This window comes from Pinus tabuliformis, chromosome Q (assembly GCF_031772625.1).
Source record: "Pinus tabuliformis cultivar Carrire ecotype Pingquan chromosome Q, CPIR1, whole genome shotgun sequence".
NCBI lineage: Eukaryota > Viridiplantae > Streptophyta > Pinopsida > Pinales > Pinaceae > Pinus > Pinus tabuliformis.
The window spans coordinates 1,256,140,068-1,256,156,635 of record NC_142296.1 but is presented as its reverse complement, the minus strand read 5'-3'; the positions used below and the strand labels follow the sequence as shown (position 1 = coordinate 1,256,156,635).

Below are 16,568 nucleotides of genomic sequence, written 5' to 3'. Positions count from 1 at the left end.
GACGCTAGAGCCTATACATAGCCCATGGATATCGAAACATAATCTATCCCATGAATATCGAAACATAATCTATTTCCCAAAATCTGGACTTTTAGCCTTAAAACATGGCACAAAAACAATGAACCATCACAATTTTGTTAATTCTAACAAAATTAAACATATTTTATTCATCAAATAATATTCTCTAGCAAAAGTATGTTTGATGGCTCGGAAATAATGTAGCATAATTCTTAAAACTTTTATAAATCTATATTTTAATTTAAAACCATTAAAATAAAAGATTGTGTAATTATTTAGATAAAATATCTATTAAAATATGTTTTAGATTTTTTTTTAAACTTAAATTTCTAATATTAATATATTAAAATTATTTTTCTTTTAAATTATATAATTATCACTACCATATTTTTATAAATCATCTATACTAATCCCTATCATTTAAATAAATAATATAAACTTACATAAAATAATATATATTAATCTGAAACATCTACCAAATATACAATTTTATTTGATTGACATCTGATCATTTGATAATGTGAACAATTTTTTGAGAAGGGTTTTTGGTGAAAATCACATCATAATTCATTTGTCCACGAACCAATAAGTGTGGTTCATCGTCAGGGCAAGTTGAAGAACTAGATCACAGCTCCAGGATAAATAGAGAGAGCAGATCATCCAATGGTTATATTTGACTCAGAACGATACATTTAACCAGGAAACGCCTACATTAGACATTTGACCAAAAAACGTCTACATTAAACTGGAAACTGGACGCGACCAAAGGAAATATAATTAGTTAAATAATTAATTAGTTTGTTTTATTATATTAAATTCTCTTTTATTAAATGTAATTTTCTGTATACAACTAAGATGACTGTTAAACACACATGGACAACAAACATAATATGAAAGATAAAACATGCAATACAATTTTTATTTACATGAGATATACATTTATAGTACAATACGTGACTCTTGGGTTTCAGATCCCAAGGTCTCTTGGACTACTTTTGTCCATTCGACTTCCACACTAACCCAATTAGGATTAGGTGTCCAACATTCCCCCCCTTAATCCGAAGGGTTATGTATGAGTCCAAGAAGAGAGCTGTAATACAAATTGTGCAAAAAATGCATGGCAGCACTAGGCTGAATGTGCTCTATGAAATGTTGGTATAAAGGGCAGTGGTTTAAGGATGACCACCAACACTGGAACGCTTAGTGCAGTTCCCGGAACTCTTCCAAAACTGGCAAGAAACTGAAGTTTTCTGCTAGAGGAAGTGATCCTATTGTTTTAAAGAGGGAAACCTTCAACCATAAAAGGGAGGTCTCACCCCGCATAAAAGGTAAAACTTCAACCTGAAAAGGGAAGTCCCAACCTGTGATGGTTTAAGGATAACCAACAACTCTGGAATGCTTAATGCAATTCCTGGAACTCTTCCAAAACTGGTAAGAAGCTGGAGTCTTCTGCTAGAGGAAGTGTTCTCAATTTTGTTCCTGGAACTCTTCCAAAACTGGCAAGAAGCTGAAGTCTTCTGCTAGAGGAAGTGTCCCAGATTGCCAACTTAAGGCATGTTCACGGGCATCTTTGTCTCTGGCTACAACTCTGAAATTGGTGTGGCAGGTTGTGGCTCAGGCTCGCTTGATGTGGCTTTGAAGCTTGTAGATGACCATCATTTCCCCCCTGTCAGATACAAGGTGAGAAGATGGAGAAAACTCAACTGCAAGACTGTTCAATATTCTGGAACAAGTTCTGACATGTGTTTGGAATATCTTCTTGGCTGTTGATGCCCATTGCCAAGAAGCGATCCATCCAAGATGAATCTTTGTTCTTGCAGGATGTTTATTTCTGAAGCATCTGTGTGAAGAATGATTGGTTTTATGACAATGCTTACATGGATGAAGATCAAAACAATGATCTTTCAAATGGCCAACTTGATCACAGTGTTGGCATTTCACGATTTGTTGTTTTTGTTGTTGTTGTTGTTGTTGTTGCTGTAGAATAGGGGCAGAGTCTGGAACAGCTGAAGCTGAACTGTCATGAGGAGCAGCTGAACTATCATGAATGAATCCAGCACTCTGAAACTGAATGGGCTTGGCATAGTCTGGAATATGAAAGGACAAGTCCTTGTCATATCCAAGACCAGTTTTGTGCTTGTTGTGGACAAGCTGTTCCCAAGGTCTGATGATGGGCTTGGGAAGTGCAGACTGAGTTTCTACATCTGCATGTACAACTGCTGCTTTATTTGAATGAACGGTAACATTATTGAATTGCTGCTGATGGGTGGTTGTCTCAATGTTCTGAACAAAAACAAGTTCAGAATGATGTCTATTTTGATGTAGCTCTTCTTGCTGTAGCTGTGATTCAATCTGTAAAAAATCAATCTTTTCCTGTGCATTATATAAGCATGTCTGAATTTCTGAGAGAGATCCTTTACTGATTTGTAATGTGTCATCAATAGTAGATTGTATAAGAGTTTTCATGAACTCTAATACTTCACTGATTCTGGCCATTTATGCGTTAAAAACTGATCAAAACTACTACTTAATGCAGAAAGTAATACCCACTCACAGTACACAGCAATATCCTTATAAGTGTGCAGCAAATGATCAGTGTGCAACAAGAAGCAACAGGTAGAATTCGAAGATGCTGAAACCAGAAAGCAACTATAATTCTTTCTTTCTCAAAATTTGCAAGGAGTCAACAAACTAGATAATGCAGATCCGTTCTTATTGAAAACTTTTATATCTCAACACTTGATATAGACATATAATCTCAGTAATAATATCTACAATGGACCAAGTTCTGACACCCAATTTTGTTAGCTCATCAACACTGTCTCTTGAATATAAGTTTTAGCAATGTCTCTCAAGCATTTCCTTTTAAAGTTGAAGTAGGTCTTCCACCTCCAGCTATTGCAAGTTCAGTTAAAAAACCACTGGTAGCAAAGAGAATTGTTGGAAATAAAACTGGTGAGCTTGATGTCAAAAAAAGCTTACAACTAAGTCAAAAAGAGAATCTTTATGGTCAACAAACCAGAAGAACTTTCATCTACTACAGCAGTACAGGATGCCTCTTCTCTTCTCGGTTCACATACATGGAGAATAATTCCAATTCAAACTCAGATTGTGGAGCACATATCTCTGGTCATGTTCCTCCTGTAGCTAGAAAAGCGTTCTTAGCATGGACATTTTCCACACAAGATATTCAGGAACTCATTTTCCACCCTTACAAATACTTCAATGCCTCGCTCTTTCAGGGGCGCAAATTTGATCAGTTTGGAAAGTACCAGCAAATTTGAACATAATGCGCATAGATAAGAAATTACCAGCAAATTTCACAAAGGAAATATTTGATGCAATGGAAAAGCGCTTTGGTCAGAATCGAACTATTCATCCAGGAGACATGGTTATTGATACATCAGCGTCCAATTATGGAGCATTTGAACACAATGCTGCTTCAAAAAATACCCCACTGTATAAGGATATGAAGTTTGAGATGCCGCTAGAGGGTCAAGGGGATACTTCCATTGATAGAGACAACCATTTTATAGGGAAAAAGCGGAAAGTAGCATCCATGACATCAGGGATCAAATCAACTTTGGTTGAAAACAATAAGAAAATAATTTCTAATCTTAAGCTGGCTGAGCATTTAAAACGCCATGAGAAGTATTGTAGTATGTTTGAGCAACGGATGGAAATAGATGAAAAGTACTTGAAAGATCATATCCTGAGTGTACAAAGGATGGTATATATTGACGAGCAGAAGGTTAAAGCATGCAATTGAGTATTTCCATTTCACTTTAACCCACAGATCTGAATGCCTTCTCTCTCAGTTTCCCCGGCAACGACGCCATTCATATACCATTGACGATTGGACCTGTTGATTGGCTCTTATGATCTGTAAATGGATGGAATAGTGAAATTTAATGTGTGTTGGTTTGCCCCAAACATAACATGTGTAGACAACCCTTTTATACGCGTTTCTTACTTCTTTGCTTTACGCTTCCACGGACCTGCATTACGACTGGGCACTTTTTGTCGTGTTTCCAAGTGAAATAGTAGGATGCAAAATTTCACGGCGTCACTTTCACACTGATCATAAATTCCGTCCAGTTTGAAATCCAGAGAATTTACAGAGCGTTCATAGTGCGTGGGCTTTCTTCTTCTGCCTTATTCTGTGCACGCGGGCAGTTGAGAAAATTGCTTTTGGAGTTGTTGTGGAGGATTGATGCTACACGTTCTACAACAAAATCTGCAGTTTATATGTACATTTCGTATTCCAGCTGCGGACAGATATTAACTGCTTTTGGTTGAAGTGACCAGCTAATTTGTAAGAGGAATAGCAAGTTCGGATGGATTGTGCTTTGGACTGAAGAAGACCACAGCGGTTTTTTTTAAAGCAAAATGGGTCGTATGAAATTGGCAGAGACTGCTAATTATACGACTCTACAACACTTCGAATTATACGATGGAGAAAACATAGATTGCAGAAGTTGAACGCATCCACGACAGACCAGGTCATAAAACAGGCCAAGAAATTCATCTAGAGGAGCGGGGGTACCGGAGTTCGATGGAGAGGCCGAGGTATAGATGGGAGGCCGTTCGATGGATGAGGCAAGGTGTAGTCCAAGAGGCTCGAGATCGCTAGGCAAGGTGAGAAGGAATTTTACTCAGAGATTGCGATATTGGGCACAATCCATCACTGGAATTTGGTGCAACTCTTAGGTTTCTGCTCGCATGGATCTCACAAGATCCTCATCTACGAACACATGCTCAACAGTTCCTTGGACCGATGGCTTTTCGACGACAGTAAGATAAGCTTCCTGACTTGGCCAATTAGATTCAATATCGTATTGGGCACTGCTCGTGGCCTGGCTTACTTACATCAAGAATGTCGGTATAAGATTATTCATCTGGATGTCAAGCCTCAGAACATTCTTCTTGACGAGAATTTCGTGGCCAAGGTCTCTGATTTCGGCTTGGCTACGCTCATGAGCCGAAAATATAGTGGCGTGGTGACCACCACAAGAGGCACTCCCGACTACCTCGCTCCAGAGTGGCTTCTGGAATGCGCCATCACTGAGAAGAGCGATGTGTACAGTTTCGGCATGGTGGTTCTCGAGATTGTCGCAGGGCGCAAGAACTACACGAAGGTTGCTGATTCTGATAAGTGTTACTTCCCTGCTTGGGCGTTTTCAATGGCTGTTAATTGCAGAGAGATGGGTTCGAGTTCGCCTGCAAGGAGCACGCAGCAGCAGACTTATGGTGGATGAGCACAAAAGAATGTTAAGAAAAGAGTACCTCGATGATGAAATCCTTGCTATTCCTGCTTGCGGTTATGATAGGCGGTGTGCTGCTGTTGATGCTCAGCACCGATGGAATGAACAGCATCCATGGAATGAACAGCGTTCAGTTTCAATCGTTCTCATGTATAATTGTCAGACAACGTTCAAATGTCAGACAACGTTCCTTTCAGGACAGTAAGGGCAGCGTTGGACAGCGTTCAATGTCAGACAGTATTCCTTTCAGGACAGTAAAAGACAGAGGGCGCAGGTAAAGAATGGCACAAATAGCGCTGGGTGAAGGAGCGTTTCGTATGCAGAGAGCAGCGTATTAAATGCAGGTGGAGCAGCTACAGGAGCAGCGTAATTATCATGAAACGCTTGGCAGTCAAGACAGCCAATAATAGTAAATCGCAGATGGATCAGCGCTTTTAAATGGGGCATTTATGGACAGAGCGCAGTGGTGACAGAGGCGTTATAAGGCAGCGCTTGAAAAGAATATGGCAGAGGGCCAGGACTGCTCACAACAGAGGAATGGCAGCGCTGATAGAGGTAACATCCTCTATTCTAAGAAATGCTCAGAAAAATATAATCAAGAGGAGAGCATTAGTTTACAAAGGCCACAGAAACAGGTGGCTCACAATGGAGCAAGGCAGGAGATCGCCCGCTCTGATACCATGTTAAACACACATGGACAACAAACATAATATGAAAGATAAAACATGCAATACAATTTTTATTTACATGAGATATACATTTATAGTACAATACGTGACTCTTGGGTTTCAGATCCCAAGGTCTCTTGGACTGCTTTTGTCCATTCGGCTTCCACACTAACCCAATTAGGATCAGGTGTCCAACAATGACATTAAACTCAGCACTAATATTAATGTTCTTTTATGAAAATTAAGTAATGACCTAATTAGTTAGCTAGTTATTTTGACTTAATTATTGGTTTAATAAAATTTAACTATATTAATTATGTAGAAATTTTTTATCAGAATAGAGATATTACTCAAAAAAATTATGGAAAATTAATTATTACCAATTGATTAGTTAAATCAATTTATAATTATATTTATTTTACTTAACCAAATACTAACTAATAAACATCTTCTTATTTAAATTTTACAAAAATATTTAAAAAAAAAGAGACATTAATATTATTCTATGAAATTATCAGAATAAACAGCGAGGTAATCAGGATTATATTAATATATAAATTCAAGTGCGAATAAGTTTAATATCAATGAAGATATGAAATCATAGAATGACAATCTAACTAAAAAGATTTTATAAAAAGTAAAACTAAATGGCTGCCATGGGCACTTTATGATATTTTTTTTTGAAAGTAACAAATATTCGAAGTCAAAGTGGAGCACGCCAACTAAAAAGAATACGCATCGTGCTTCTTTCGACAAAACAAATGAACGCCTTGCGTAGCCAAATGGACGAAGTCACATTGTTAGGTGAATAAAGAGATCTAAATCGACAAAACTATATGGAGAATAAAGAGAAAAAGAGAGTTGCCGACCATTACTTTTAAGGTAAAACAATTCCCTAGGAATATCCCGTGCAGCCTAGATTACTAGAATACCACGTCTCTTCACGTTCAATTCCCAGGCCTGCATGTTGCACATTCTCCTCCGCGTTAATCTGTTCAGGAATAGTGTGCAGTGCCTCTAAACTCTGTTGCAAACATGACAGTAGACGAAGGCCAAGTCATATGCGAGGTGGAGAAGCCTCTGCGTGTGATTGCAGAAGCTTTTGAAAAATTATCGGCCATGCTCATAGCCGAGAACGATGATTTGGGCGTGGCCCGGTTCTCTGAAGCTGCTTCATTGCTTTCTATACTCTTTGGTTCCTTGGGAATCGCCTTCAGGTTTGCTGAGGTGGATTATGCAGCCAAGGTGACATTCTCGCTTTTTCTTTTACCTGTTTTTCAGTATTGTAAATTTATATTTTGGATGGTGAAGTGTGATTTTTATTCATTCATATACATATTTAATCATATATCAAATTTGGCTAAACAAATTAGGAATATTTGTTCCGGTGAAGCCTATCGATATTATTTTGGGCTTTTGCTTAAATTTGATATATTTATGGGCTTTTGCTTAAATTTAATATATTTATTAAAACGTATTAAGTTTAGTTTCAAATATCTAGTCTAATGGTTAAGTGAGGAGATTTGGTCGTGTTCCAAATACAAAATAGTTCCGAACACAAAAAATTATTGTTCAGACACTATTTCTTCAGTTGACAAAAATATATTAAATTTATAAAAATATTTATAATTTTTTTATAGAAAAATTATATGAATTAATTTCTCAATAAAAATAACACCAATCAACTGAACTAATCTTCAAATTCTCTTTAACAATTTATATAATATTTAAATAAATGAACACAAAATAATTTCTCATCGCTTCCCCAGGCTGTAGATCCCCTTGCTTGTTGCGGGTAATTATTGTAATTCCCAGGTGGAATGACATTTTCCCAGGTGGAATTAATGTCATTGTATACGTTTGAATCCTCATTTCTTAGTCAGTCTAATTAAAAATGAGAGTTGTTTTTACTGTGATTTTTTTGGAGATTTTGGTGATGGAATCTGGCAAAAAAAAATTGAGGTTAAATTTTGATTTGTATTATTTAAAATAGTTTTTTAATTGCATATTTGGATTCAACTCACTGAAAAATTTCTGGGACGCTTTAATTGTGCAGAAATTAGCTATCAAACTTGCCATTTCAATAAATTGCTGTCGAATTTTGACCAGAAAAACCCACCTGAAAAACTTCTAAAAAATCTCTTTAAAAACAACTCCATTAAAATGTAATTGCTGGTTACAGTTAATAACTTGATTTGAATTCCATATTTTATGCAAAGATAAAAAAAAAACTAAATTAAGTTTAAACTGATGAAAATTTATGCTATTCTACATAACCCACTAATGCAAAATAATACCTTTCAAATATATCAATCATATTAGTATATTGTAATAATAAAATAAAAATAAATATTCTCACATAAAATAGAAAGAAAAAATATTACCATGTGTTTGACACCTGAGTTTGATAGGTTTTGCCACCTTCGAAAAAAAAAAAAATAAAAAAATAAAAAAAAAAAATAAAAATAAATACCACCTCATTTAAGAAAATAAAAAAAATGAATGATATTCTTATAAATATCTATTTAATATAAAAGAGAAATTTAAATATTCATAATGTTATATCATATATTGATCTTTCTATCAAAATGCCATGCATCTTGGATTTTATAATGATTATTCATTACTATGCCATATTGGAGCAAACCACAACTGACCCCTTTTTATATGCACATTAGGCAATTATTTTATGTGACACTTGTGAAACCCATTTGGAGCTTGATGCCCAACTTGTCAAAGTTCCACATTCATCATGACTCTGATCTACGGCCATTTTATTCCTGATTGGTACTCATACTTTTGAACTTTTTTGGTCGTTTTTTTTATCATGATAAAAAAAAGCTAAAATAGTTACTGAAATTAAATATTAAATATCATATTTATAAAGAGCCTTACACTAACAGAATCTGCTCATAATTTACGGGTGTAATACTACACTATCAAAATATCTTCAGATCTATTCCTCCTATTTTGCATGTCACACAAGAGAAATATAGTGCCTTTAATTCTCAATAAATATAGTGCCTTTAATTCTCAATATAGATGGGTAAGAACTAATAGGCATACCATTGGGTATTAAATGCGTCTTCGATAGCTGTTTAACAAGCGTACACAGTGAGATAAATAAAAAATAAACGTATGTGATTAAATATTAACATACTAACCGTGGGATTCTTTGTGCTTTTATTTATGTGTCATTATCTCCTAAAGTGCCCATGTTTTTTGCGCTTTAACACCTTGTCTCTCTGGAACAATCCCTTTTGATCTATAGCACCATGTCTCTTTGGAACAAATTTGTGGCCTCGTTAGAGAGGAAGTACCTCGTTTTAGAGTTTCAATAATCTGCTTGCAGCACTTGTCCTCAATTTGTAGCCAATGTTTAATTACCTCAAAAAGGTTAAAATATGAAGCATCATATGTTTCATTTCTCTTGCTAGTACTCTTCTCAATGCTTATCACTGCAAAGTGAAAAAAATTGTATAGTATAAAGCAAATACTGGTACCGAATGATTCTAGTCCCATCCTAATGCCCAACCGGGTCTCGCACGAAATGGTAATTGCTATATGTCTGAGCCTTATTTGCCTATTGGGTATTACAGGCAATAATGACATTATATATAAAGCATTTGCTTATCTCATGAGCAACCCCAGTGAATCTTACAGGTAATGACAATAAGTGAAACACAGAAGCATGATAAAGGATGATTTTTTGCTATGATTTTACCGTATGCAAACTACCGCCTCTTCATGAAGGTAGCTTTTCTGTACATGTGAAAATTAAGTTATAAATGCAAGTAAACCAGTATCTCACCATCTGAACTATGGTTCCTTTGGCATCGTTACATTTAATTATAATTACAGTCTAGCCATAGCTAACCAGCTTGGCATCCAAGCACATACATATGTGAGCAAATTCTTGCCTGTGAATTATTACTTTTACCGACAAGAAAATATTTGCATATGCAGGCACGTACTTCTATATTTATTGGTGAAATGATACAATTCTTCTGTTACAATACTTCTCATTGAAGTTCAAGATATATGTTGGTTTCTTTCACTATAGAGGTTTGAGTTTGGTTCAAGAGTACCCTTTTCCTGGTTCTACCAGTGTTGTCATTAAATCCTTCCTTTTTGGTTACAGGCAATTTAGATTCAGTTTCTTTTCAATTTCTCTCTTTTTTAAATGTCAGTAGTGTGACATTATTCTTCCTGTGGGAGGATTAAGAGGTTGAGATTCAAATTCTAAAGAAACAATTTTGGTTCGTTGTTGCCCATCCTCTTAGAGTCTAGGGTCTTGCTCAGTGGCAACTGATCAATTCACCATGATAAAAAAGAAAAGAAAAAAGAAACATTTTTGGTTCGTTCCTCTTAGAATCTAGGGTGTTGCCGAGTGGCAACCGATCAATTCACCATTTAAAAAAAAAAGAAAAAAGAGATCCTTAAAATAAAGTGGTGTAATATTCAATGGATTTGAAAATGGTGGGAAAAGCAACGTGATATACTTTTTTTTTTTATAAGTTTTAATTCAAATGGACTTAATTATAACATTTCATACTGACATATCGTGATTAACATACATATATAACCCACACGTGTTCTCCTTCTGAACCCAAGCGAACTTATGTTCACTTTAAGGCTTGTCACTGTCAGTTATTTGTCAGAGTCACTTCTATTAAAAAGTAAAAGGGATTCGTGTGGGTAAGTGTCAGTTTCAAGCCTCTGTTACTGCTCATTTTCAGTCTACATCGTCAGCCAAGGGATTTGCTGTCATCAAACGCTAAATATTGTATAAATCTGTGGAAAGGGTTCATGTTTTCCAGTAGTGCAAATGGATCATGCTTTAGTCACAAGATGCTTCTGTAAAAATAATACTGTCAGTACCCACTTTGTAGGCAAGGTTGTGGCTGGAACCCTGAGCTTATGTCGATTGTAGACTTAGACATCCAACGGTCATGGAATAAAGTTTTTGATTATAGATTTTTAGTCACAAGATGCTCCTGTACCAATAATAATGTCAGTACTCACTTTGTAGGCAAGGTTGTGGCTGGAACCCTGAGCTTATGTCGATTGTAGATTTAGACATCCAACGGTCATGGTATAAAGTTTTTGATTATAGATTTCAACATCCAACGGACATGGAACAAAGTGCCCGGAATCTACAATCCCCTGTCCATACTTATCTAATCGAATTACTTGCTATATTTCTCCCATCTCTTGGATGTGGACTACACATTTCTGAAATATGATCTTCTCCAACATAAAATTTATTCTTGATTTCCAAATGCAATTGGGCCCTGGCTTGTTTTATTTGTGGCTTGCGAAAGTTCAGATTTTATTTTCTCAGAAAGCATAGTGTTGAATATAAGCATCTTATAAGTTGTAATTTGAAGAAAATGACGGTGAGGAAATAAATGCAGGTTAGGGATTTAATGGAAGCATCGAAATCCTTCGATAAACTACCCGCATTGCTGGATCATGATATAAAAAGAAATTCTGTAAGGAGGCAAGGAAGCCGGTCACGTAATTTGTTAAGAGTTAAGCAGGGGATAGAACTGGTCAAGGTGTTATTTGAAGAAATTGTTTCAACAGAGTATGTTCTTCTATAAAATATGCATTTTTCTTTTCAATGTTCTAGTTTTGGAAGTTAGTTGGTTTTCAATTCTTTTTAGATCCCTATATATGCACCGTTTTTAAATTAACTTTCCTTCCTCTTTTCATGGCAATGTTGCTCAGAACGTTCTTTTAACTGATTATTTTCTAAGTATCCGTTTGTCATATGTAAGATTTTCTTGGTATTATTGTAGAGGAAACTCTCTGAAAGAATCAGCTTCAACAGCATATGCACGAGTGCTGGCTTCATCACAGGGCTGGGCTATGAGGAAGGCCGTGGCCGCAGGGATGTATTCCATTCCGACGAGGGCACAGCTCTTGAAAGTTTTAAATGAAAATGGTTAGTTGTTTGCTTTTCTTATTTTTCAGATTTAAAGTGAATTTTAATAATCTGTTAGTTGTATAGTTATATAAGAGAAAAATAGTATGACAACCATTAGCATCGGGGTTGCTAGTCGGTAGAAAGGCTGTAGAGTAGGAATTCGCTGTAGAGACTAAACTACATATTTACAAAAGACAACATCCAGTACCATACAAAGCTTTGCTTCCTGTTCCCACCCATGTTCGAGAAACCAAAATTTATGCATACCCTGAAGCTTAAAAAAACATTTTTGACTCTTAAAAACTAATGATCTTTAACAAAACTGCAAATCTATCATTACAAGGAAGTCTTAGCAACCTTTCTCCAAAATGTAGGCTACTGGTACATTAAACATTTGAAAACTTAACCCAAATTATTGTTTCAAGTTTACACCCCAATGATGATGGTTTATATTTCTTTCCTTCATGTTCCCGCAATCACCCAGAATTGTGATGCCTATGGAGAAGCCTATTAGTTCTTCTGCAAATTAGCTCAATTTCCTCAGTACCATTCAGGATAAGATCTCAAAATCTAGTAGTTTTATTTTAGTTTACAAAAGAAAATCCATGACTACTTCATGTATATTCAACCCTTCTTTAAGGGTTCACCTTTTTAACTTTGATCCGAGACTACAAATTAAAAGAGATACTTCGCGTTATAAAGTTGCGGGTTTCAAAGTATGCCATCCTATCCATCTTCTATCCTTCCGATGTTTTTGAGAACATGAAAATTTTAACTTCTAGCCTTTTTTAATCAATGTTGGCTTATGGCACAATCTTGTTACATGATTAAGCTCATATATTCAAATTAAAATTCTAATTCTGGGCCGGTATTTACCTTGAGGATAGCTTTCGCCTACTTTTATTTCCAAAGTGTCTGGGAGAGTTGGATCTCTCTTTGATTTTCTTCATTTCCCTCTTTCTCCAGAGCTTCTTATTGTTTCAACATTTTAACTTCAATGGAAAGAAGCAATCTCCTCTGTACTTCCAAGTTCCTCTGTACTTCCAAGTTCCTAGCTCAGCCTTTCCTTTTCTTGGGATTTGTGCAAACTACGTGGTCATGTTTCCCATTCAAATAACGGACAGACCAAATCCTGAGTTATTTACAGTGCAAAAGCTCCAAGCCTCCTCTTTTGAAATCTGCTCTTCTAGGATCTCAAAATTGTCGGCCATAATGGGCCTTTGTATCTAAGTTCTTAATAGGGTTTTTTCACTTCCTTTCTTTTTTGTGTTGGATTTTTATACTCATCTCATTGCAATCCATAAAATGGAAATTGGTCTCTGGCATCCACTTTAGGACCAAAAAGTAATAATAATGGTTTGGAAGTTTACTAAAGGCTATAGGTTTTGGTGTAATTGAAAATCTCAACATGGTATCAGAGCCTTGTCCTAGGTTCCATTCCTCAATTTGCATTGGATTTTCACACTCACCTTAATGGAAATCTATCATGTAGACTAACCACCATTCTAGGATCCACTTTGAAAGCACTAAAAAAAGTAATCATAATAGAATCTATTATGGGACCATTAAAAAAATAATGATAATGGTGTGAAATTTACTGTTTTAATATAACAAAACACCTCCACACTTTGAGTATTAGGACTTGGCCTAACCCCCCTATTAACTGAAAGACATGCTTTTGCAAAATGCCCACGTTCGTGATGATATTTGAACAGTACGTTCTTAAAGTCAATGGATTGAACCCTTTAGTAACCCAGTGTTAGTGTTTGTAAGTTTGGAATGACTTTACCGAATCCATTTCTATACATATCCATATATAGGTGGCCATAACACCTCGATCAAATGCACCGCAATAAGAAGCTTACTCATGCTAACACCAGTATCTTTATATTCCTAGTCCCAATAATCCAATGGTACGAACAATAAGTGAACGTAGATTGGGGTAAAACCAGGAAGCTAAGCTAGGTCAAAATATTCATTCTAATTTTTCATGAATAAACCTGCTTTTTTCATGAAGGATACGTTTGAAGGCCTTCTCCCTATCAAATTCAATTTCAAACGTTTCCACGAAATATTCTCTACTACACACAATGATATCCAGCTTACTCTAAGTGGGCCTAGATTTCCTAAGTCAAGTCGACAGTGCTTCTTGCGACAGCTAGATCTAGATGCCAATAACTCATTAAATTCAAAGCCTGTTCTTTCAGGTGACGGTCTAACTCACTTTGCAGGGCCCAGTCTGGGAGCCTAGATGTTCCATTCCCGAACGAGTACCTGCAAACTTCATCCACCTAACAAATTCCTCTGCACTCTGTCAAAATCTCTTGACAAGGTAGTGATAGAATAAATTGAAATACCAGTCTGCTACACCTGTTCCACTTTATATATTAGATGGTGGGTCATCATCTAATCTAGGTGAGCCAGTTTTCAATCTATTTTGACAGTTTTTGTTTGTTTGTTTGTAAAACTGAAAATGCAAGGTAAGGTAAAAAATTACGGTTAGAAGAGATCAGTGTTTGGAAGAAAGTAGAGCAGGTCTGACGAATCTGGTTGGAATTGATGTTTTCTCTTGATCAATACAATAGCATTTGCATGTGCCAAACAATGAAAAAGCTAGTAATGGGAAATTCTGGGTATGTGATTCAAGAAACAAATGTATATAGAATGTTACGGCACTTTATGCTAGCAAAAGATTTTCATACTCCAGACTTTATAAGGAGATACACAGCCTCGAAACATCACTAGACACTGCGTCCCCTCTCCTGTTGGATTTGAAAAGAGGATTGTGGCTATTGGTGAAGATAATAACTTTCAGATATTATGACTTGGAATTTGTCCTTTGATTTCTTTCTTTACTAAATTAAATCATATTTCCTTTTCCATTCTTAAATTTCTCATTATTTTGCTGATGATATGATTTTATACTGGTCCAGAGGAATCTTTTCGTGCACAAATGCAAAGATATATATCTGCATCAACTCCGGTTATTCAATATGTTGATCATCTCTTCCTCGCCAGGAATCTAGGCATAAATTGGTGAATGTTTCATGCGATTAAACTTGGAATACCTCCAATTTGCATGAAGGAGGCTGCAATTTGTCTTGTTCATAAAGACACCAGCAAAGCATTATTGTAGTAGGGTCCTTGCATTATTCTCAAATAAGCATTGGAAAGCAGCTTTTCTGCAATTCACTGTATTTTCTCAGTATAGTTGTCGTCCTCAATACTTGTTTTCTCAGAATAGTTGTCATCCTCAATACTTCCTGTTGCTTTTTTAATGGCAATTGGAATGTACAAGCTTTTTCTCTTTGTGTCTGAATGTGCTAAAGCTTCGTCTAGTTATGTCCTACTTGGGCATGGTAGATTTAAGGATTTGCAAAATGATTGCTTCAGAATTGGATATCAAAAGAACAGATGCTGATAAATGTCATAAGTTGGATATACAAGGTTATGTTTCCTCCTGTCATTTGGTAGTCTTAAGCTATGAGATGGGTGAAGATTTTGCAGCTTTTGTACACCTGATATATATTGTTTCAAATGGCATGATGAAATGAATTTGGTGAAAAATAAGTATTATTGCCTCCGTGTGTTAATAATGCAAATTTATTCAAGGTGAAACCTAAAGTAGCTACTTTTCTTCCACCTATTGAAGGAAAGTAACATGGTTGCAAAGGTGAGCGGTGTAAAATATGGCGCAAACTAATGGGGCTACCTAGGAAAAATCCGTTGTAAAGTACGATGTGAGGAATGAACTTTGTTCAAATGAAAGAGAAAGTTTATATATATATTTCTTTTCCAAAGAAAAATTAAGAGCAAGGATGTTTTCTAGATTTGTGCATTTTTTTGAAATCTCACGGTAAACTAAAGTGTCTTATTCAAAACAAAAAACTGAGTATCTAATAACACAAAATTAACCAAATGCCTTTTAACATTAACAACACCACACTCAACCTACCCTTACCCATGGAAATAAGGATCATCCATTCATATGAACTACAATCATCAATGATCATCCATTCATATGAGCTACAATCATCCAGTGATCTCATTTATAACTTTGATGTTAATGACATCTCTATAAACAGTTAAATCATGCCACTATCCCAAAAGACCATAAAGTGGACAGTTAACTTGTTAGTACTTATGCTTGCCTGTTAATACTTCATGCAAATAACTTTTATTCCTATTCCATTATAGGAACTACCACTTTCTAGAAATATCTTCCTACTTAATGACAAATTATACAAATCTGTATTTAGTTGTGAAGATGTCTGAAATAAATGGTCAAGAACTTTCAGTGAGATTTTTCTCTAATAATATAATGATCAGTTCTCCTTATTCTTCCTCATAACTTTCAGTGAAATCCTGCTCTCCTTAATGACAAATTATACAATTTTTTATTTAGTTGTGAAGATGTCTGAAATAAATGGTCAAGAACTTTCAGTGAGATCTTGCTCTAATACTACCTCATAACTTTCAGTGCAATCCTGCTCCACTTAATGACAAATTATACACTCTCTGAAATAAATGGTCAAGAACTTTCATTGAGATCTTGCTCTAATAATATAATGATCTGTTCTCCTTATTCTTTCCCATAAATTTCAGTGAAATCCTGCTCTATGCTCTCCTTATTCTTCCTGATAACAATTAATCTGCATTTCGTTGTGATGGATGTCAAATAAATGG

At 35.6% G+C, this 16,568-nt stretch overlaps 1 protein-coding gene and 1 pseudogene across 1 annotated transcript; both read left to right on the top strand.

The window, feature by feature from the left end:
* The first annotated feature begins 4,772 nt into the window (after positions 1-4,772).
* LOC149224364 (G-type lectin S-receptor-like serine/threonine-protein kinase SD2-5 pseudogene) lies at positions 4,773-5,276 on the top strand (annotated as a pseudogene).
* A 1,611-nt stretch (positions 5,277-6,887) lies between these two features.
* Positions 6,888-15,358, top strand: LOC149224363 (accelerated cell death 11-like). The gene is made up of 4 exons (XM_089386101.1): positions 6,888-7,195; positions 11,368-11,540; positions 11,755-11,900; positions 14,816-15,358. The coding sequence occupies exons 1-4, from the start codon at positions 6,986-6,988 to the stop codon at positions 14,920-14,922; spliced, it is 636 nt and encodes a 211-aa protein (XP_089242227.1). The 5' UTR covers positions 6,888-6,985; the 3' UTR covers positions 14,923-15,358.
* Positions 15,359-16,568: the final 1,210 nt, after the last annotated feature.